This window comes from Pleurodeles waltl, chromosome 1_1 (assembly GCF_031143425.1).
Source record: "Pleurodeles waltl isolate 20211129_DDA chromosome 1_1, aPleWal1.hap1.20221129, whole genome shotgun sequence".
Taxonomy (NCBI): domain Eukaryota; kingdom Metazoa; phylum Chordata; class Amphibia; order Caudata; family Salamandridae; genus Pleurodeles; species Pleurodeles waltl.
Window position 1 is genome coordinate 619,288,260 of NC_090436.1, and position 24,691 is coordinate 619,312,950.

Consider the following 24,691-nt stretch of genomic DNA (forward strand, 5'->3'; position numbering starts at 1 on the left):
GGCAGAGCTCTGGACCTTTGGGTGCCTCAGATCGCAAATGCAATTTCAAGTGAGGGTTGGGATGGGTTTCAGAGGGGAACGAGATTTGTCTCTGTCTGATAGCTGTGTGTGGAGCGCCATTGCTTGTAACGCCTGTCCCCTGTCGTCATGTGTCTTTGCGAGTCTCTTTAAGTCTCTGTCTCTGAGACGGTGGTCTGATTCACGTCGTTCTGTCCCTCCTTGGTCGGGTGGTAGGGGTGATACACTTTGACTGTCGCTAGGTGGTCTTTGTGGCCGGGCCGAAGTTGATGTGTCCATGGTTTGGGGCTGTAAACTATCCAGAAAAAGTAGCAAATCCTCAGGATCATCAAAGTCCTTTGATACGCCATTTTTGGTGACCCACAGTTTCGCTGGTTCAGACAGGCCATATTTCACCTCCATGGCGCATCCAGGGTCTGAGAGCCAGGAACGGTTTCCTTTGAGTCGTCACCCGTTATACGGATTTCGTATCCTTCCGGGTCCGTGCACCCGGGCCACCGAGAGAAGTTGACTGACCTGCCTGTGTCTCAGTAGACAAGCAATGATCGGGCGGAGCCTGGAGGTTCCATCCATTTAATGCGCTCACTGAAATTCTAATGTTGGGTCAAAGGTTAAATCAGTCAGTTTGGGATGACAGACCTGAGAAAGGACGGAGTGTCCTGACCTTCTGCGTGTTCTGGGAATCCAAAAATGTGGACGTTATCCCTGCGGCTTCTGTTTTCCAGGTCCGTTAACTTACTACGGAGGTACATAAGGTCCTGGTACCTGTCTTGGACAGTGTGAATGTGGGCCTCAATGGTCGCCATATGATGTTCCAGTCCTGTTACTCGAGACTGGAAACCTGCTATATCTAAGAGTGTGGATTTTGTTTCCATGGTCAATGAGGTTATAGCAGTGTCCATTCCCTCAAGTCTGCGGCTTACTGCAGTGATCACTTGAAGTATGCGTTCCATGGTTGTTATCTGCGCCAGATCGGTCATGGTAAGGAGCTGTATGGGTGGGGGATGTGGGCCGCAAGAGTTGGAGGGCTTCAGAAAAGAGCAGTTGTCTTGACGGTTTGACTGAGGATTTGCCTGTTGCTTTGCCACTGGGCATCTCAGAACTATGATGTGGGTGCAGCACTCAAGGTCCGAGGTCGGGGCGGGGGGAATCTCCCCTTCCGGTCTTATCCTTGTTGTGGTGTCAACAAGGGTTGACCGTGTATAGGTCAGGCAATCAGAGGCCTTCTTGTCGTCTTCAAAGGTAGATCCGTCACGGTCTGAGAACCAAGACGATCTGGGGCAAAAATAGCGTTCACTCGAGGAACAAAAATGGAGTATCTTACCAATTCCTGCGTCGTTACCTCCGAGCTGCACCGATAGAGGGCCCTGTGCGGGCTGGATGGAAAGGAGTACCACTGGTGTCGAGGGCGCAATGAGACGTTGGGCTGGGAAAAGTGGAGTGTTATGGGATGACTAAATACCTGGTGCTCGTATCACCCACGTGTCTCTTGCTCCTCGTCCAGTTAGCTACGCAGGTATGTCGCCTCAGAACCACCAGAGGCGCAGGAGAAGGGAGCGGGCAAGGTTGACCCACTGGTGTTGCTCGTAACAGTTGGGCAACGAAGGCGTCCCCTCTAAAATTAGATGCATCTCCCTCTGCATGAGCCTCAGCCTGGGGTAACATGGAGAGTAAAGAGGACCAGCGATGCTGCCTTGGGCCGTAACAACTACTACTAGTAGCAACCTGTAATAGGCAGAGGGAAAGGAACAGAGGTCAGAGGGGTCCCTAATATTGATGCAGAGGATGAGGAACCTCTTCTTCCATGGTTGTAGGTTTTTATCAGGGGTAGGAGGGACATCAGCTCACTGACACCGCTTTGCTGTCATCTTGCCTCCGCAGGCACAGGTCTCTTGCACTGCAAATTTGCATCTCCCGCAGCCCAGACTGTCTCCCCTTCGTCCATCTCCCCCATCCCCGTGCAGCACAGCTCTCTCTCGATCCCCCAGTCCATGCCCAGCTTCAGGCGGCGTCCCGGGGCTCAGGTGAGGAAATGTGTAAGGCCCGTAACTCTTTCATTGCGATCGTGATCGCAGCTCGCCGTCTCATGGAGCTCCCTCTCCCGGCAAAGGGGGGGGGGTGAGAGGGTTGGCAGGGGAGGGCAGCACCGGGTCAGCTTTCCGATGCTGCGGTGGGATGCTGCTGTCTTGTTGCCTCCAGTGTCGCGTGCCTCCTGCACTGTGGGTCGCGGCTCCGCTGCACTCCGCAGGCCTCCTCTCTGCACTGCCGTTTTTCACCACTAGGACATGTAAAACTTAAAAGTGCATGTCCTACTTTTTAAATGCATTGCATCCTGCCCTTGGACTGTCTATAGCCTACCTTAGGGGTGACTTACGTGTATTAAAAGGAAGGTTTACACCTGACAAGAGGGATAACTTGACAGGTTGACATAACAGTTTAAAACTGCACACAGGCTCTGTAATGGCAGGCCAGAGACATGTTTGAAGGGCTACTGAAGTGGGTGGCACAATCAGTGCTGCAGGCCCACCAGTAGCATTTCATTTTCAGGCCCTGGGCACATGTAATGCACTTTACTGAGGACTTATGAGTAAATTATATATGACAGTTGTTGATAAGTCAATGGTATCATGTTTAATGCAGAGAGGACATGCACTTTAGCACTGGTTAGCAGTGGTAAAGTGTCCACAGTCCTAAAGCCAGAAAAAACAAGGTCAGCAAAATAGGAGGTCTGAAGGTAAAAAAGTTAAGGGGACCCACACAAAGGATGTCAGGTCTAACAGCAATGCTTGTTTCCTTTGCTTCTGTTCAGTTTCATTTTAGAATTCCAAGATGGCTGAGAAGTTAGGAAGCAATATGTCATCAATCTTAAAAGCGAAAACAATAGCCAATGCTTCCCAAGATGGCCAAGCACTGGCAGCCATCTTGGAAAGGTTTTTGTTTCACTTTGCTACAGTTCCCACAAAACAATCACTAAAACAAAAGCAAAATTGCCTCTGAGTGAGCACCAATTCACACTCATGGGCAGTTATCTTAAAATGATTTTTGCCAAAACTAATTTTGGTGGGTATATTCTGCATTTCATCCTTCTGAGATGAGTAAAATGAGTTGCATATCATTTAATATTGATTCTTCAACACCAAAATACTACAAGCAGTGAACATGTGCTTTTTTAAATAACCGTAATATAAAAATGCTGACACAATTTGCGGTGTAGCTGCAGCATTAACTTTTTATGGTTTGTGTGCCTCTAGAAAAATCAATATCTCTTGCTTTCTTATGCGAATACATGTAAATAGCATTATGCATGCCTGAGTTTGCATGACTTAGTACATTAAAGATAAAACCTCTTGGCGTTGCAAGCATCACTTCACAAACCATAAAAAACAATTGTGAGGATACACTGCACTGAATAGCGGAAATATATTTTATCTCAGTGGTCCTCCTGTTATCGCCCTCAGAAGGATGAAAGATTAAGTGGGTCCACAGGAATTCTAACCTGTAGCTATAATAAGGTCAAAAACAAATGTCCGGAAATGAAACTGATCCACTGAGTCACCAGACCAAGGGCCAGATGTACCAAAAAAGCAATTTGCGACTTGCAAATTGCGAGTCCCTGCGACTCGCAATTTGCAAGTCGCAAATTGCTATGCAGTACGGTGTCTCAGACACCGACTGCAACTTGCAATGGGGTCGCAAAGACCCACCTCATGAATATTCATGAGGTGGGTCGCAAATTGCGGCCCCATTGCGAGTATAGGCACTCGCTAACATGGAGGCCTGCTGACGTCAGCAGACCTCCATGTTAGCGACCTGCTTTTAAATAAAGCAGTTTTTTTTTTTTTAAGTGTAGCCTGTTTTCCTTAAGGGAAAACGAGCTGCACTTAAAAAAAAAACGAAACCTTTAGTTTCGGGTTTTTTTCAGGGCAGGGAGTGGTCCCTTGGACCACTCCCTGCCCTGAAAAAATATTTTGGGGGCCAGTCCCCATGGGACCCCTTCCAATTCGCGATTGGGTTACCATCCACTTGAAGTGGATGGTAACTGCGATGCCATTTGCGACCGCATATGCGGTCGCAAATGGTATTGCATCCCAATGCGACTCGCAAATAGGAAGGGAACACTCCTTCCTATTTGCGAGTCTGAAATGCATTTTGCGAGTCGGTAACGACTCGCAAAATGCATTTCTGCATTGGGATACGCGTTTTGCGACTCGCAAACCGCAAATTTTGCCGTTTGCGACTCGCAAAACGTTTGCTACATCTGGCCCCAAGTGTTTTACTATGTTTCATTGTGCTGCCATTGTTGCATCGAGCTAATTATTTTAGACTACAGGCAGAAATGCTAATAAAGCAAGCAAAAATAAAAAGAGAAAAGGAAAAATCATCTTTCAGCTTAATAAAATGCTCATCTATACGATCCTGTCAAAATGCTGAACCAGTTATGGCAGAAGGCATAAATGTGATTAAAAACTACACACAGAAAAGTAAATTTAAGTGCACTCTTAAGACATGTTTTAAACCATGAGCATAGTGCTGCCGCAGACATCATTCGAATGAGACTGCACTTGATAGAAATATTTTGGATACACTATGATTTGCTGTAGACCATTGGTAAAAGACTGCATTTTTTTATTGTAAGGAGATATAAACTTTGCTCTACCTAATGACACACTGCGAAGAAGTGAACCCACTCTTCGCAGTGGCCCATGATAACTAACAGCTCTTTCAACCTCATATAAAAAGAAAAGCTAATACTATTAATGGGTAAAGAGAAGCAAAAGCTCCTCTTTATGTAATAAGTCCCTGTCATTGTAAGGTAAGTAAGCATTAAATGCCAACAAAGTAGGATTATGGAGCCTTGGTGGTGCAGTTTTCCAAACGGCGCATTCATTAGGGGTTGGCCTTGAGGTACTTGGTAGAAAATGTAAACAACAGGTCATCAACAGGAATGAAATCTAGATAAAGGGTTTCTGTGTTTTCACAACCTTTGCATGCTTACTCTAATAGCAGGAGCATTCACTTTCGCATAAAAGTAATTTACTTTAGTTTTATTAAAAGATAAATTACAATACATGCATGCATGTAATTAAACGTCTAATTTTGAGAAATGTGTGCTAGTATTTAAATGAACAAAAAACAGTCCCATAGCATTAGAAGAATCACTAAAAAGCTTTCATGTTTTCAGTTTCAATATGATGGAAATTCCAGTGAAGTCCTCTCCAAAGTTTTCCAAACCTGTAAAAATCAATAGTTTTAGTCTTTTACTGTCCATTGGCCCTTAAAAAATCATGGTATTTTTCCACTGCCTACCAAGACATTTTCTTCCATTTTCATCCGTGTTAATTGATTTCATTGATTAAACATCTCTTCTTTCCTGCTCCTAACTCTCTTATTTGAACCCTTTCCCTGAACTTGCTCTTTCGAGTACAGTTTCATTATTTCACTTTACTGCCGGTCTAATTGTCCAGTACTCAAATCCCTCGTGCCAGCAGTCCAGGTTTGTTCCATGTCAAACATCTGCATGACTGGAGATAGGTTTGTACAGCAATATTATTGAATGTATCAAACAAAGGGTTAATGGTGGGCATTTAGCACACCTTCCATTGTTCTGTTCCTCAGAAAAATAGACAAGACCTGCCAAAGGAAGAGTTTCTCCCTAGGACCCGAAATCTTGAGTGGGCATGAAATGCTTGATGTTTCACAGACATTTTAGTTGGCAGCGGGCAGTATTTCTCTAATATGCAAAACAAGACAGAGATGTAGCTGGCACGAGTACAAGCAATTTAGAGGAGGTCACAATTTTCGAGAGGATGTTGTGGTCTTTTAAGTTACTCAGATTATTCTTAAGGGAATTATAAGAGTTCTCAAGCAAGAGAAGGAAGAGATTTGTTTTTTGGGAATTGAGCTTGAGCTACTTCTGGGCTATCCATGAACTACAGTCAAAGAGACAGAACAGCTGTGGAAGTGGACATTGGATCCTAGTTTAACACACTTGAATTTGTCATGTAGATCCTAACAATTTTAGTTCTGTGTATTTAATGTTGATCCTATAACTTAGCATGCACAAAAGAATGTTACAGGCAATAGTATCAAAGGCAGCAGAGAAGTCGCGAAGCACCAGCAAGTACAAGGCACTTCCGTCAGAGATCGAGACCCCAGAAGTGCTGTTGATGTTTTCCAGCATAGAGGTTTTAGTTCTATGCCCTGACCTTAAATAGGATTTGAACTGTCCCAGTTGAAGTGACATTGTCTAACTGAGAGAAGTCATCTCTCTCCAAGAGCCAAGAGCTTACCCAGGAAAGGAAGACCTGTGATGGGTCTACAGTGTTCAGATACGTTAGGGTCTATGTAAGCATTATTATGACAACGATGGTAAAGACCATTTTTTTTAATTCTTCAGGGAAGATCCATTGCTTGAGAGAAGTATTTATGATTTCCATCCGCAGGTGAGAAAGTATCCACGTGTTGTTTTGTAAGAGCAAGAGGGATCGGATGGCAAGTGTAAAATGGTTTGGTAGTGGATATGGTTAGTTTAACGATGGATTCTGAGATACGTTTGAAAGAAGCCCATAATGTGTTTTGGGGATTTTCTTTGAGGGTAATAGCTATGGCATTAGGTATTGGAGGAAGGCAAGGAATTTCATCTCTATGTTTTCTGATTTTCAGAGTAACGTACTCTGCAAGATGGCTACAATCAATATTTTAGCAGGCCTAAAACTGCATGTAAATGGCAATTTTCTGTCCATATCAATGGAAAATGTGATGTCTACAAATGACTGTGTACTATCACATCATGCTTTAGCAATATATTTGTGACAGTGCTACAAAATAGTCAATTGTCTACATGCTACTCCCTTATTACCATTTAGCTGTACTTGTTTGAGAAACAGTCGAATATTTCACAATCTCTAAGACTTCAGTGACATAACACCGATGACAGCACACCTCTTCTTAAAATTCCTCCAATACCACAGAAAACAACCTGTCAGCAACTGGAGTCTGAGATTGTCCATTAAACGAACCACTGCGGTTCGCAGTGTCTTCAAACAAACACGACTTTCAGTTCCTGATAAGACTGTTAATCAAGCACAACCAAATCAAACTTCTTTGCAGCGGTGTTTTTCTTGGCGGTACAAAGTGTACTTACTGTAATCAGACTGTAAACATGCGATGGTTTAACTTCGGCATGCACGTCTCACATACTCCTGCGCATCTTAACTTGCCTGTCCAGCCTCCTAGTCCCTGTGCATTGGGCTAATTCAAGAAAGATCAGTACCCTCTAGCAAATCGTATCTAATCCTTCACTAACAGCTGTCTAGTTGAGCACAGCTCACTCGCACCGCTTTTTCTTTGCTTTTTAATTGCCCCCCGCACTCGCGCGCCCCCACCTGGGGCGCCGCGTCCGGCGTCTTTGCGCCAATGTCCTCCACGGAGACGCACCGATCTGTGCCTCGTGCTCCTATCGGTTTCGGAATGTTCTCGAAACTGACACTGAGCGCGTCGCTTTTTGGCCTACTTCCCATAGTTTACTCTGCTTAACATGAACTCTGTCGAGGAGCATCCTGTGGTATTTTTCCAATGCCATCGATATCTGTATTGTGACAGAAACCGGTTATTGGGGCCTTGTTTTTTCCTCTTTCTATGAAACCTGTCTTGGACCACTGGACAATTAAGAACCCCATGTTTCCAGGCAGTCCTCACTCCAAAGAAAGGCCACGAAGGCACCCAAGCAGTTGAACTTAATAGTGGTCAGATTTGTGGGCAACGAGTGAAACAAGCTCGAATCCCAATGAGTGTACTCAGCCTTTTCCTTAGTAGTTAGTAGAAACAGTTTAGCGCAGCCCTTTAAAGTGGATATGACTGAAGTAAATGAATGATGAGTGACCTCACAGGAAGCCCAGGGTCAAAAGATTCCAGAAGGAGTGCTAGGAAGGGCCCTCAAGAATCCTTCACTAAGGGCAAGCATCTTCACAGAATATCGGATTCACTCACTACTGGTTACATGATCACATCTCATAAGAAAGACTTGCGTTCACCCAGAGTTGTTTTAAATCATAGGTAAGGGGCTCAAATGCCCAGGGCCGGCACATTCCAGGGATCTCTCTTGTAACCATTAATGCTGTACATAAAAAGTGCATTTTTTATGTATTTGACAGATCAGCATGCTCAGCCCGCTCAACCTTATCCCTCACACTCTGACACATTTGGTGGCAATCAAATACCACACCGCCCCCCCCACATCTCGCGCTGTATTTCAGATGACCTTTTCCACCTACATATATCTCTCTTTCTACATCTATTTACTGTATCTCTATCTCTACCTCTCTCTATTGCACAACCAAGTCACCCTTTCCCTTTCCAGTTGCGGCTCGCACTAACAGGGGTGGGGGAGGGATTACATTAACTTAAAAAAAATAATAGAAAGCACTTACCCTTCGCTCCCGCGCCGCTCCTCTGCCTCCTTCTGTCTCACTGGTGCTGCAGGCACAGGCTCCCAGCCTGCCCTGCGCCAATCCTGATGCTGCTTAGAGCCCTGGCTGGGCACTCTCAGGCAGACTGGGAGCCTGAGCTGACTCTCTCCAGTCCAGCAACTATGTTTCTGGGCTGGAGAGAGCCCTGTGCCCATGTGTGTTTGGCCGGCCCAAAACAGCTGGCCAAGCACACATGCACTCTGGGGTCACCCCTGTGGCCCTGCCCCCTTTTCCAAAAAAAAGGTAATAAACACAGTTTATAAATGTGCTTTGGGAAAAGGTTTGCAGCAGCTGTGGGGGGGGGGGGACTCTCCTCCGCCCCCACGGAGTAGCCACCCTGTCCCTTTCCCTCTCTCTGCCTCTGTGTCAACCTCACCTATCTTTCTCTGTTGCACCTCTGTCTCTCTACCTCACTGTTTTTCTCCACAGGTTCTCTCTCTTTCTGACTTTTAAGACATTTCTCTATCTTTCATGCCTCACCTCTCTCATTAGTTGACCTTATCCTTCTATACATGTTGTCCTTTTGCCTGGTGTTCTACTACACTACTCTCACCACCTTGCATCTCTGTATACTTCTCTCACTACTTCACCTCTCCACCTTGCCTACATCCACCTCTCTGCCTCTCACTCCTTCTACATTTGCTTGTCCCTATCTCTGTGTGTTTGTACCTCACTCAAAAACCTGACCTATTACTCTTTCTCTACCTACCTCTTCTTCTTTATGACTCTCTTTATCTTTCTGACTATCCGTATCTTTCTCTTGTTACCTGCTTTCTTGTCCTATCTCATTAATCTTGACGTAGCCCTACCTCCCTTACCCCTCTACTTCACCACTCTCATTGTACGAGTCTCTTTACATCTCCATCTCTCTTGTCTCCCATGTTCTCACATTTCTGTTACGCAGTAGTGAAAGAGGAGTGCACACAGAAAGATGGGAGGCGAGACAGAGAAGGATAAGTGAGTTAAGTAGAACATCATCAGACTTCAACCAATGAAATGGAGAAAACCCTCTGAGCAGTGCTGGTATTGTCACTGTGAATAAAGAATATCAATTGTGAAGGGGGATTTATTTGGGATTATGAACATCTGATAAAACTACGGTGTCAGGGATATGTGCATGTCTTCCTTTATTATTATGCCTTACACCCACCAACTAACCCTTACCCTGTCTTTCCTACAGTGGATGGGAAAGGCTGGCTAAATGCGGTATTTGTCTTACAATATTTTTGTCGCAAGAAAAAAATATATAGATCCAAGTGGAAAAAGAAATGGTTTTACCTATACTTGTTCAAGCCTTTTTTTTGGTACTTGTTGTCTGGCAGGTGTCGAGCCATTAGAGCTTTCGGGTTTCTGAAAATTCAATTTATAACTCAATATTGTTTGGCTGCATCATGGCATCTCGAATTAGCTGATAATCGGAAATAACTTCACAGTTGCGCCGTACAGGGGCCCTCAAAATATTTCTTCTTTTGGGCTTGAAAAATTCATAAACTGGCACTGAGATCAACAATTGGGAACGTGAATCTGAGTACATGGTGGCAAGTCAAGCCTTGATAGTAGGGGCCTGATTTAGAGTTTGGCGGAGGGGGTTACTTCATCACAAACATGACGGATATCCCGTCCAACGCATTATGATTCCCACAGATCACCATGCGCTCATCACACGGTGGGTGGGATATCCGCCATGTTTATAATGGAGTAACCCCCTCCCCCAAACTCTAAATCAGGCCCTTTATGTCCTTTCAGGTTTTCAAAGTGCCAGTGAAATTAAACATGGCCGCTAATATTGAAATGTATGTAAATCACCATCAAGGATGGAAATAATATGTAGCCTGCTGTAATGGAATAATAACCCATACCGGGAGCAGAGGCACTCGATCTAAATACAAACTACATGATAATCCAGTATAGGCGGATAGTTGCACATTAACACACACAGACTCAGTGCTTAAATCTGTGAAGCAGTCAGTTTTTAAGTCACCAAAACAGAGCATGCGTTGCTGATCCTCACTTCTGGGTGACAGGGGGACCCTTTTCCTGTCACACACAGTTTGTCTCACTCAGCGCGTGTTCTAACAGACCTAAATTCATAGCATGCTTCCATCATACAAGCAGTAACATTACAAGTAGTTCCAACACTAGTGAAAGTAGAACTCGCAGAGATACAGCATTAAGCGGGGATCAGGCAATCCGCGGCAAACCCACCACATGGAAGGTTAGAGGAATTTGCATGTCCTCTTCTGATTGTGAAACAAAATTCATTTATTTGTCATGTAACGCTGACAGGGCTCCAGTGAACATCCTCAACCTTCAATCTCATGATTTAGACACCAGAACCACACAACACCATTATACAACCATGATACAGATTAGCTCTTATTCACTTTTCAAAATGATACCATAACAGAGAAACAGAACCGACTTTTCGGCTGTAACAGGAAAATTGCATCATTGAGCAACTGAAATTGCTTAGAACGTTACAATCTGCAGGTCATCACACTGGTTCCTCATAGAAGTAAAAACAGAAACATCAGTAGGCACTCAGTGGTTCATCTTTGAGATGGCAGGCCGATCTCTAGTGTGTTGGCAGGGAAGGTTGGTGTTGGTGTTTAGACTGGGGGAGGTATTGTGAATGATGGGATTCACAATTTATAGCATTATTAAAGATAAGTACACTGGTGGACTTGAGTGTGACAGCACACAAGAGCTGTGGAGGCTTAATTCACACAGCATCACCACATCTTTGTAAGATGCTAGATGGCATTCTTTGCCCAGACCAAACACATTAGAGGCTCAGTAATCCAACATTGACAAACTGACAAAGCAAGAGTGAGGAGGGAGGCCTAAGCCATGGAGACAGTGACCTGCACTCTGTACTGTGCACTCAAATAGATGGCGACTGTTGGAGAGCAATGCTGTCTAGCACTTAGTGCTGAAGAATGAAGCCTGGGCAAAAAAGCACTTGAGAGATCAACTGCAGACAATGGACTGCTGACTTGAGGAAAGGTGCCCAGAACTGGAAGTCCAGGTGCCATGGGCTTATTGAGAAGGGAGTGTGTCTGCAGACGGTACTGAGGAGGATTTAGGAACCTATAAATAGGGTACAGCTTATTGCCAATCCAATCATCCTACAATCGGGCCTGTGCTTAACGAATGCTTGGTCAGGAGTACTCGCCACTATTGCTTACATTCAGTAGGTGCACCAAGCACCACACGGGTCAAAGAAGACCACAGCAAAACAGGTCACCCAAATTACCACCATGCATGGGAAAATCATTTTTCGAGGAACTCAAAATCACATACAGACTATAGTGGATACTCACCGTGTGTTGGAGGTCCCACAGTGTCAAAAGATGAGAATAGTTTAATAGAAGATGCCTATGGACACTGCTGTAAGATCCAGTAACACAAATAGAGGTATTCTATTTCATTTGAGCATCTGTTGTTTAACAAGAATTAAAAGAGTGGAATAAACTTTGAACTATGCACATCTTGAGGGGAGAGAGTTGAACGATATAGGGATTTAAGATGAGGTAAAGTATTTACTGAAGAGTGCGTTCAGACTTGTGGCACCGAGACAAGGAGCCATTTGGAGCACTGCAATAGTTATACCATTCGGTCCTTGTGACTTGGAATACACAATTATACTTCTAATCCATCAATACTAGAAAACATGGATGAATCATAATTAAAGTTGAAGTGAGGCTCACCAGTTAGGTGTAAGTTAACTGAAGACAAGAGATTACTGTAAATACATCTTTCAAGTATGTCTGTCAGGTAGATGCATCCTTAGAGATCAATATTATATGTACTTAACGTCATGGACGCGTTGGTAACACATGCTTAGAAACCTAATAAATGATGCCTATTTCGGGTTTCATGTATTTTACACCATCGGATAGTGATGAAAAGAGCCTCATCTACTGTCTGTTGTATCCTGCTTCTAGAGGTCTTAGTTAGTAAACTATTACTTTGGCTTGCAGTCTAACCCAAATGAGACTTTCTTTGTCTAGTATCTAAAACCATAAATAGCACCTTATGGATCAGAGAAGAAAACAACTTGCAGTGTCTAATTTAATTTGGGTTTGTTTCTCCACAGTCGAAGACAATCAATTTGTGAGATCAGCAGACCCACCACCTTGGAAATCGCAGCCAGCTTGAGCACTGTGAGACAAATCTCATTATTTTTTATTAAAGCATGAACTGAGGGTCATGTGGCTGTGAGGACACTGGCCAAGGTCCTTTTATTCCTCGCTTTGCAATCGGGGGTGAATGGAGGAACAGGCGGGCCCAGGTAGGAGAAAGTCACAGGGCTGTGGCCAGAATCTACCTCGAAATTCCAAAGAGGCAGAAGTGCTTAATATACAGTGTGGCAGAATTTAGTAGGGTTGTTTGGGAGATCATAGTATTAAACTGAGGTTTGGGGTGAGTTAGATGCAGTAGAGGAGGGAAGAACTTAGGCAGGGTTATTTTGGAGATCAGAGTATTAGAATGGGTTTGAATGAGTCAGAGTGAGGATGGAGGAATAGATTGATAGAGACATAGGGTGATGGGTAGACAGCACAGAGCTTACGAGAGAGTAAATTTCATTTATTTTTTTTATTTATTTATTTGTTTTTAATTGTATTTATTCATTTTTTTCTCTAGTACAGTAAGACTAGAGTAATAGATAAATAGATATATAAATACATAGTTGGGGAACATATGCGCAAGGAATATAATAATGGGTATAATAACGGACAGAGCACCACCCCAATCTGGGTGGTGCGGCATTTAGGACCCGGGGCCATCGTGGCCTGGGCCCTGTACACCATCTCAGCATTGGACTGGCCAGTCCAATCAGCTTCCGCCCTTGCGTCTCGCGAGGCCAGGGGGCAGAAGGAAGTAGGGGATGGGATGGACGCACAGAGGCCCGTCATTTTCCCCCGCTGCTGCGCTGAGGGGGTTCTTAGGCACCCCTTTCTCTGGCCTCTGCCTTTCTGACAGCAGGTGCAGTCGCGGCAGTGAGCTATAAAGTGGTATAAACACAGACTTTCAAGATTTGCAATATTTGATATTCATTTATAAGTGTACTTTTCTAACATTCATTTATCTTTCCTCACTTTTTCAATAGCAAAATACTTGCTGATAAAAACGTTAAGATAGCATTTGCTCATTGTGATAGAAAAAAGAAAGCAGGGATTCATAGGTATCAAATATAGCAACTTATCTAGGAGCTATGCAATGATCTATGAACATGTTAAGCATATAATAATATACACACATATATGTATATACGCACATACACACACACACATACACACATATATACATTTAACAGTGAGTTAATATACATTTGTTAAACAGGCTTAAAGAGTGCGTGTATATATTATTATTATGAAATAGTAATTATACATATATCTTAAAGAAATATACATATCTAGAATATAGACATAATCAGATTATAAATACTTATCACCACTGGCATATGCTCGCTCCCTCCTCCATCGCTCCTTTACCCATCCAAAGCGTCATCCTTTTACTATAAACTCCCAATTAACACTTCTGGATTCTTCCCTCCTCTATCCTTCCATTACTTTAGTCAATCCAACTAACAAACTTATATATCCTCCGCTCAAATTAACTCATGCTAATACTAGTACTGCACTCATATTTCACTATACTAATCCACCACTATTTACTCTTGCGTTCCAGAGTAGTGTGCTACTTGCCAAAAAGCGATTCGACACCTCGTCAGGGGTAGTAAGCGCTATATAAATACAATAACAATTACAGTGTTTTGAGATGATGCACCAACATACTTCTAAAGAAATAAGAAAACTTTGGCACTTACCTGAACCGATGTTTGCTGCCTAACGAACCAATCTTGCTTAGTTTTCTTGACAGGGAGCTTGAATCACTTTCTGGCAATCTGTGATGAGAAGTTACATACATGCATTAAGTGGCTACAGTCAATATAATATGTCAACTTAGTCAGTATGTGCATACCATGTCTAAGTAAAAACAAATAGCCATTTGTCAGCTGCTCAGGACTCTATGGGACAAAGAAGTCTGCATTTCTCAGAACTTCAGGGCTGCTGTGTCTTTACTGCTTGTACTTACAATACAGGGTTCTTATTTTCTATTCTAATGTGGTAGGCTGAAGCAAACTGATTGGAAACGGTAGTTTTCAAGGGACAGCATTAAATTACTCACAAAAGGTAATTTGCTGTAACGAGCCATCATGCATCCACTTTCCAGCCAAAACCGCTCCAGTATATAAAACGTTCAGCGCTCTCATTAAATATATTTCCCATTTGTTATCTGATGGACAATAATTAGAAATCGCGTTATTTACCCTTTCACTACTTAAAGATGTTCTCCTAGTCTTACTCAAAGAAGAAATCTTTCTATCACGGCGAAGGTCCGATTAACACAAATAAAACACACTGCATGTAGATCTACCAATTTGTAAATCTGAATCTCTTCATCAGCCTAAAACTACATTTTCTGCTAATTCGCTATATGTTTGTTCATAAATATCAGTGTTAAAAACTTGTATTGCCCAGCTCTGAATTCGTACATGTAAGCAAGCTATGGGTGTGCCAATCTTGGGGATTGTAGATCCATGTCTGTGAAAATTAGAAATTAGAGATTTCCTACATACATTTATAAACAAACATAGTGGTAAATTATGATTGATAGGAATAGGAAACAGGTGCGCATAAAGCACATTACAGCCACCTGATTGCAAGGATCCACCTAAACAGGTGCATAGCTGGATATTTGCTATAAATCTCGTTCTTGCCTGCATTGCTGTGCTCTCACACTAACAAACAAAGATGGGGGACCAGAACACTGAAGAGACAGGAGACCTTCACTGAGGAGAAGGCAGACATGGTGGCTCACTACGTGATGAATGTTTAAGTAGAACATGTTAGTCTGCCACCATACAACCTCTGTGCAGCTGATAAGCAAGCTCTGCTGGAACATCTCACCAACACACTGAATTCCATAGGGCTGGCAACTGTAGGGTGGGGGGAATCCAAAAAGATGACAAAAGAGTCGTCTGAAAGACAAGTCCACCTAAATGTAAAAGGTAAAATTTGCATTGCTTGGTGATAGCCCTGCAGCATGCCTTGGAGCACAAGACGATTATTATACAATTATCCTCTTCAAAAATAATATAACAACAATGGCTACCAAATGGCTACAAACTTGTAGTCACATCATTACTACAGGAAACTCCCTGCCACTCCAACCAACGGGGAGGGAAGATAGTATATACTGGACTTGTTATACAGCAGCAACTGTGGTAGGATAGATAAGAGTGAACCTTCAGGGTATTACCCATGCTGTTTACCCTCTTCACTTGCCATGAACATTTCCCTAGTATGTACCGCTCCCGATGGGTATCAGCAAACAACAGTGTTTCATTCAAATAATGTTTATAAAATCTTGGGGCGTGGTTCAGAAAGGTAAACTTACACATTTGTGTAAGTGCACTGTTTTTTGACTATTCACAAACTATGACCTAATAGTAAGTTTACAACTGCGGAAACTCTGTTGTTGGAGACAGAGAACTATAAATCCTTGTGTGGATTGCTTTTGAGTACTAAGTCCAGTAGCCTTGGGACTCATGCTGCAGGTCATCTTCTCCACTACCAAGTAATGAATTCATGACACCAGGCAAGGACTCCATGTTTTTGCAGACACTGAAATTCCCTTACCATTGTTACCAATGCCACAAGGCCACTGCTTGACTGTTCTGGGGAACCTTTGACATCATCAGGGCTGGATTCTCAAAACCACCTTCACCCCGTGGGCAGCAAATCACCACTCCATCTATGCACCATGGCAGAGATGCCATGCATGCCGGGTGTGTGAGCATTGAGCAGACCTCCACTAAGGGAGAAAGATTTATTTCAACAATGGAAAGCGGAGATATCCAGGCAGATTTCTATAGAGAGCTCCCTCACCAGTACACAGGAAGCATTGTCAACCAGATGGAGAAGATACCAACATAGAATGACATCCTGGGATTAATAACGAAGGGCCTCATTATAGTTTGGCAGAATGGCTAATCTATCACAAACGTGATCCTGTCCGCCTATTACAAGTTCCATAGGCTATAATGGCATTGTAATACGATGGCCAGGATATCGGTCATGTTTATGACGGTGTAACCCACTCCGCCAAACTCCAAATCAAAAAATTTTATTTTATGTTTGTAATACTGAATGTGGACCATGACACATCTTGTGTGTCCTATGAGAAGTACACGTCATTGGACTGCTGTTATAAGTGTCACATCTATACACAAGTTCCCTTGCCATTCACTCTCGAACAACTTAAGCAATGGATATGTATAACTGTGCATTGCGAATAACACAATTTAATGATGAATGGGCAGGAAAGAGTGAATGTGAAATGGGAAAGCAAATGTTTATAATGGAGCATGGGTAGGACGTAGGTGGATATAGACACAGTCTAGCTTCTAAAAAATAAAAGTGGGTTTCTGTGAAAAATCATTGGCTTAACATTGATGACTATAGCTCAAGTAACAGGCTTCCCTCACAGAATTCGTGAGCAAGGTATTTTAGCAGTACCAAAACAGTATTAATGTCAACGAACTAATCACACAAAATTCCTAAATCAATTTAGTAACAGAACAATTTTAACCATCAAGACAACATTATAATGACAAACATCGATTTGGGTTATCAGGAGTGCTGAATGATTTCCAACAGAGTGCCAGAAAAGGTAGCCATTTGAAGTCAGCCAAAGGGAAAAAGGATGTGACTAGCAAACTGGTCAGCCCCACACAGGCTAAGAGGGCTGGGACAATCTTTCTTATCGGTGCACACTTCCTTGGGTTAAGATGACCTTTGGTCTCCTTCACCTCTCACTAGGAATGAAGCTGTAGGTCCTTCAGTTGTGCAGAGAACTTGAAATACTTCTTCATAAGCTTTCACCGGATAACTCACGCATGTAAGCACCAAGAAGTAAGGTACCCCAGAGGCCGAGTTGCAGTCCACAAACTCTCTCAGTCTGGTGAGCATTCATTCTTCAGGATACAATGAAGCTGAATAGCAGCAGCTCTCAAGCTCACCATAGCTCAACAGCCATCAAATGTGGGTGGGATGGCAGGGGAACGTGTCCTGCAGCAGGGCAGTCCAAGAAGGTCTGCAAAGCAAGAAAACCACAACGCAGAAGAGAAAATCCATTCCTCACTGGTCCTGGAGTAGAATCAAGAAAGTGGCACAACCATATCTGGGGACAGTGCCCAGTGGAAGCGAAGAGATAATGTGAGGAGCAGAAGACTTCCATTAGCTCTCCTGAGTAGGATTCAACAGGAAGGGAGGTCCAGCTTCATGTTGAGCCTATTCTGGCTGAGTGAGTTCTCATGCTGTATAATACGGACATTTTCAGCACTTCCTTGTTTTAAAGCAATAGCTATCCCGAAAGTGCCATTCCACCACGATGATGGGGAGTCTCGGGCTTTCTGGGTTTCTCAGCTCCCTAACCCCGCATAGTGGCTACTAATGGCTTACCCTCCTTAAAAAACACTGTCCTCAACCTAATCACTAAATAGTTGATCCCTAACTGCTACAAGAAAACAGTGGTTGGAGGGAGGCCTACATGAAAGGCCCTTTCCCAAAGGATCAGGCGTGTGGAATGTGAGAACAGAGTCCAGGCTACTGATGACTACTCTGACCACTTTCCAATAATAACTGAAAAAGGGGGCTCATGGGACTCTTACTAATCACTTAAATGCCAGTAGAAAAAGGTTAGACAAGTTGATGAGAAAGGGCAGGTACATCTATTGGTTGGTGTAGGGTAGTATTTCAAGTCCTGTGAGTAAGCTGTCTGCCCCACAAATAATTAACTATTGATAAACACTGGGATGCTAAACACATGTTCATATTGGCCTATAATAGGCTAAATTCAAAACAATAATAAGCATAGCTAAATGTATATATGATTAAAGAGAAAAAAGAAGGCAATCTTTTGGTTGTATTAAGAAACTTCTCTAGTTTTCTCTTCTGAGCTTGTACAGGCAGAGAGTCCAGCCAACGTGTGCTCTGCCCCCTCCGGCATTGAGGCCTTGGGCCTGTCCCTCTCCCTTCCACAAGGGATCGTTACCTTGGCTGCAGTGCTCCCTTTACAATCAAATATATGTTCAGGTGAAGATGTCTCTCAGAGACGCCTGGGCTACTTAAACCTATCAAATAACTCCTAGTTCGCAAGGCAAACATGAACAGCTTTTCCGGAGATCCTATGGAGACAGTGACACAACAAATCAAAGATAAACAAGGGGTACGAAGTGCACTCTGCAAGACAATGTCGCAACATATCTAATGTTGGCCAAGAAACACAAATGTGCTGTGTAAAAACACACTGACAACTTTTGCAATTGAAAGCTGCTGTCTGTTTTGCAGTAAGACACCTTGTAATGCAGGCTTAGCACAGCCAACAGGTCTCACGTCTAAAAAAAAAAGCACCCAGGCCGTGCAGCTTCAAAGCATTGTTTACAGATGACTTATCTAATACTAAACATGCCTTTCAAAACAATTTTAGTCTGATATGGTAGCCTCGCAGGGCTATGGATCTGCTTGCCAGCCCTCAGGTGATGCTTTTAAACTGTCACATAGGCCATTTTCATATTTATACCGCTGACACGTATGCCTACAAATTTGCTCATTATTACCATGGGCTTAACTAAAAGTCAAATAAGTCAAGTGGGGTTGTCAATTCCATGCCACATTTTAGAGGTACAGCATATGTACCCTGTTTACTAATGTTCAACTGCCCATTGTTAAAATATGTGAGCGAGCCAGTTTAAAATGGGAGAACCAAGCAAAATAACACACTTTCCTATGTAGTTGTTTTATATGATTGCTTTTCTAAATGGTTTTAAGTCTCCCACAGGTGCTGACAAACAGCTGAGGTCTTGCCACCAGAAATAGCATTTGCAATGAGGTGGTTTGGACATGCTGATTAACTTCGGCCAGCACAACCAAGAAAGGGAGGTTTTTCTATATATTCTGCCTCTGACTTATCTCATCCAATGAACTGTAAAGAAATCCTTCCAAATCGCCACAAGTGGCACTCACTGTTCTTGTCAAACTCTGATCTTCAGAAGAAAGTCTAAAAGACCTTCCCCCATTGCTGCCCTCTCACACTAGCTGTCCCATCCTTATTTATTTATCTGATTTTATTTAACAAAGATACGATGCATAGGAATCAGAGCGCTTCACAATAAAGCCAGAGCATGTCAGAAACAAATCGCAAATATACATTTACATAAAGAATAGTTTATGCAGTTTAAGATTAGTATGTAATTGGAGGGAGTATAAGAAGGTAGGAGCATTTTAGACCAGGTGTTGTTCAAAGAGAAATGCTTTGAGGTATTTTTTGAAGGTGACATAGCATGTGGTTAGGCGGACGCATGACAAAAAAGAATTGCAGATTATTGTGGAGCTTCCAAAGGATTGGTTTATGTATCACTCATGGTTAAAGGTGGTGGTTTCTGGAAATAGTAATTGAGGGTTTCTTGAATTTCGGTCACCACCTGAGAGTTTCTCTGAGAAGTACGAGGCTAAAGAGGAGTGAAGAGGTGTGTAAGTGGTGCAGGCAGTTTTAATTGAGCCACTGAAGGGAGCCGCTGAAGGGAGGGTATTATGGGGGAGACCTGACTGAATTTCTTCTGTCCTGTCACAAAGGAGGCTGCCACATGTAGAATTTCTCTGAGTGGACATAGGTGGACTTTAGGAATGCTGGACAAGAGCGCAATTCCATAGTTGGGTCTGGAGAGCACAAGCGCATGGACAACAGATTTAAGATCTTGTGCTAGGATGAAGTTCCTGATTCACAAATTGGACAAAACATTGTTAGCTGGAACTGGGCACTCTTAACCATGGAAGAGATATGGCTTTGGGAGTTAAGATATCTGTCGAGGGTGAATCTAAGAGATTTGGCATTCTGAATGATGAAGTGGCAGTCGTCAATGTCCAAGAGGAGTTCCATCCAATCTTGAATCAAAGAGTTAGCTTTCTTTGGAGAGATAAGAAGAAATTATATTTTCGCTGGGTTAGGTTTGAGGTGGATGTTGATCATCCAAGCTTGAATTCCTTTCAGGGAGTTGGAAAGGTGGGTGAAATTTTCTGGGCATGAGACCTTCAGGTAGATTTGAGTGTCATCTGTGTACAGGTGGAATAGGACTCCTGAGTTCTTGAGGATCGTGCAGAGGTGTTTTAGGTAGAGGCTGAAAAGCGCTGGGGAGAGGATTGGACCCTGGGGATCCCTTGGTGCAGGATAATAGGATCCGAGGCAGCATTCCCACTTTTTACTATCTGGGAGCGAATTAGTAGATATGAGGAGAAACACTTAAGGATTACACCATCAATACCTATTCAATGCTTCAGGGTGTCAAACTGAGCCTGGTGGTTGACGGTGTCAAATGCAGTGGAGAGGTCAAGGAGAACAAGTAGACAGGAGTTAACAGTGTTGAGGATGTGGAATGCATCATCCACAATCTGCAGAGCTGAAGTCTCAGTGTTATGACCCTGATGAACTCTGGATTGAAGGGGTCTAGGAGGTTGCTGCCCTGTATGTGGGATGACATTTGAGAGGCATCACAGCTTTCAATCACCTTGCCCAAGAGAGGCATGATGGATAGTCCCCAGACGTTTTTAAGGTAGTCATGGTCCATAGGTTGATTTTTTTAGGAGCAGAAAAATGTGTCTGCTTTTTAGAAAGTCATGGAATGAGCCCTGATCCTGCTATGAGGTAACCAGAGTTGTCCAAATGGGGATAAGCAGTTTAGCTAGGAATTTGCTGATGGAGCTTGGAAAGGCATCACAAAAATGGTTAGAGGTTTTCACCTTGGATAGAGTTCCTAGAAGATCTGTCCCTGAGACTGGAGAGAAAGAAGACCATGGCTGCAGTGCCTTGCAAAGCAGATTTTCTTCCAGTATGTTGCTGATTTTGACAGGAAGGGAGATATTGATGTCTTTGACTTTTTTGTTGAAGAACTCCGGAAAGGTATTGCATGGGATCTCAGATGCCTTAAAAGGGGGAGGAGGAGTTGGTGGCTTGATTTATTAACGCAAACAGTTGTTTTGGTCTGTTGTTGGCCAAATCTAGGAGGGAGATGTGTGAAGCCTTGGCTTTAAAGATGTGGCCTTTGTAGTTCTGTCTCACAGCACTAAGCTTTGTTAGACTAAATGGTGAGACTGCTCGTCACCAGTCTTTCTCCAGCTTTCTGATACTTTATGTTTTTTCATAAAGAGCTTTGGTTATCAGGAGCAAGTGAGTTTGGGTCTGCTGTATTTGCTTTTGATGGATGAACGTTCCCAGATCAAGGAGTCTATACAGGAGTTGAAATTGTCTATGGCTTTGTTGATGTGAAGTTAGGGAACTATTGAGGAGAGGTTTGATAGTGCTAGGTCACTGGTGTCTCTGAGCCAAATTGTTTCTTTCTTTGGTTATCCAAGGGATTTCTTGCTTGAAAAAGTCACTGTGAAGGGAATTTTCAGGTGATTAGACCAGTCAACCAGAATGGGTCAATGGTCGACATTAGAGGAGTTTTGGAGAGTGGCATCTTTGCAGTGTCAGGTTTTTGGCAGTTTTGGTGGAGGTCATTGTCTTTTAGAAAAGCAACAAAGCTGTCCAGTAGTTTATTTCCTTAAGAACCCCCTGTGGAGGTTGAAGTCACTGATAAAGATAGTGCCTTCACAGCTGATTAACTGAGCTGCGAGAAATTCAGTGCACTCTTCGTTCAACCTGAGGTTACAGATAGCTAGAGAATATTTTCCAGTGATCACTCAAAGGACTGAGAAGCCTGCAGTTCAGAGAGTTTCTGGATATGACCGTGAGGCCCCACCTCGTTTGCCTACCCAGCTGCTTCTCAGAATGGAGTGGGGGTGCAGCAGGAGAAGAAGAACACTTTTTGTAGTATCGATCAACCAGGTTTTGGTGAGGATCAGGATGATGATGTTGTGGTTGATGTTTGTGTCTGAGATCTTGAGGCAGTTTTGGACTGCAAAGCAGCAGTTGTGCAGCAGGAACTAGCAGGTTTGTGCTCAGTTTCACTGATAGGGAGAGTGATAATATGGATCAGGTTAGCAGATAAGTTGTGATTTTGGCGGGCATGAGAAATGGATCTTGCATACAGTTTGGGATAATGATGGGGGTAGGAACTGAGAGTCGGGGCATTGTTTTCACAGCTTTTTAAAAGGTTGTGTATTTCGTCCTCTTTGAGGATGGAGTAGGCCTGTTTGGGTCTGGATTAATGTTTGTCCCCAGGGATGGTGTTTGTAAAGGGGCTGTTGAACTGTGCCGGTTGTGGTGGGTAACGTTTGTAGGAGGGAAGGGAGTTGCTGAAATGAGAGAAGGTCTGGGTAAAGATGTATATTTTCTTTGTGAGATAGGAAATAGAGGACGGGAGAGCAGAAAAAAGGACCAATGGTGTACAGGGAAGGCCTGAGGCTTGTGTTATTCTTTTGTAGTAGGTGTGTGGATGGGCTCTTGGCTCCACGGAGTCGCATGCGGGTGGGGTGGAGAGGGTATAAGTGGGGAGTTACGGTCAGAGGGTTTCAGAAGGTGACTGAGTCTATTGCAAGTGATGATGAAGGAGGGGGCAAGTTAATGGCCTGGGGAGTTGTTGGTACGTGAAACGTGGGAGGTGCGGTTAAAGGAGTTGAAGGAAACATGCTTCTCACCCTAGCTGCATCTCGTTTAACTTGGATCATCTCATTTCACCCCACTTACCTAACCTTGCCTATTCATTTCCTGTTTCTGCTTAGTAATTCTCTAACTACTTAATTTAAAATGGGGACTAATCAAGACTCCTCTGGTTCAAACCTAGCTTCTTCTTCTGTACTGCTGATCAGTCCCACATGTTCCTTCTGTTCACTCTTAAATCTTTCCACTGAACCCATGCATGGTATTATTTATTGTTCTGTAGCTGGCAATGTATTTAAGCTTGGGGTGGTGGTTTGACTCCTAAGAAACTTTCTCCACTGGTGCTTCTTCTTAGGCCACGCTCCTCTCTCTTTTCACTCTCATATGGGCTAGGCATGAGTTCTCAAAAACATTTGACATTCTTCCATTATCAGCCACTTCTGAGAGCAAGGATGTCAGATTCAGCTCAGTCCAGCCTGGATTTGTAAGGGCTATGCATAAACATATTCTGCATCTTCCCAATTCAGAAGAATCTAACCTATTCTCATCTAATTCCTTCAAATGGGCTGATGATGGCAACTTTCCAGACCTGCCCTTTATCAGTATTATTGCTCTTTCTTATTAATAATACTGAAATGAATGACACCCTTAGCTTTCTTCTTTTCCTCACACCCATGTTCTTTTTTCTCTTACAGTTCTACTCTTAGTCAGGACACTTAACTGAATGGACATCAAAATATTGCCATTATTTCAGATCACTTGGGTCTAAGCTCTGTTCCTGACATAGTTGGCCTCCATATTTTTCTGCAGGTCCCTAATGTACTTGACTGATGTTCTTCTTATCTGTCATCATAAGTAATCAAACATATTCAGTATACTAAAAGGTTTCTCAATGACTCTCAACATCTTTGAACTTTAGCTCTAGGGCTCTATTTTCAGTTCACTTACAAACTCATTTCTCATCTGTGGGGGATCATATTTCAGCGTTGATTATGGGGAAGGTTATCGTTTCACTCTGTGACAATATCATTATTAAATCAAATGATCAAATGCTTTCAGACTCAACCACTGTTTATCTTTATAGCATCTCTTGGCCAAGTCTAGGGGCACTGAGGCATTCTCCCCCAGGGAAGTTGTTATTAAACCCCCTGGTGCTTTGGCAAGATGAGTGGATCATGATGAGTGACCCACTACCACTGCCCCTTAGCGCGTCAAAAAGATCACCTCTTATTCTCCCTCACCATCTAAGCAGCAATTTTGAAAACAAATCTCTCTCAATGTTCACAAACATCAGAAAAGATTTTCTGTTTGAAAGACTGAGCCCAGAGATTCTGGGGTGTATAAAACAAACACTCAACTAATATCCAGGGTCGATTTTGTTGGTAAAGTCTCCCCCGATGTTCAAGAACCTCTTGGGAGATTTAATGAAAAACAAAGGCAATGCTATACCTACTGGCTTTGTCAATGTTGGAACCTGGGGGCACATAAAAAGGCTGCAAGGGCCAGGCAGCACACACTGGGGACGTGGACAGACAGAG

At 43.3% G+C, this 24,691-nt stretch overlaps 1 protein-coding gene across 2 annotated transcripts in view; it reads right to left on the reverse strand.

Moving 5' to 3' along the window:
• Positions 1-24,691, reverse strand: part of EPB41L4A (erythrocyte membrane protein band 4.1 like 4A) — a 624,815-nt gene that overhangs the window by 165,537 nt on the left and 434,587 nt on the right. For both annotated transcript variants that reach the window (XM_069226476.1, XM_069226475.1), the window contains exon 11: positions 14,320-14,397. In XM_069226476.1, the coding sequence (XP_069082577.1) occupies positions 14,320-14,397 (78 nt within the window). The remainder of the gene's footprint in view (positions 1-14,319; positions 14,398-24,691) is intronic.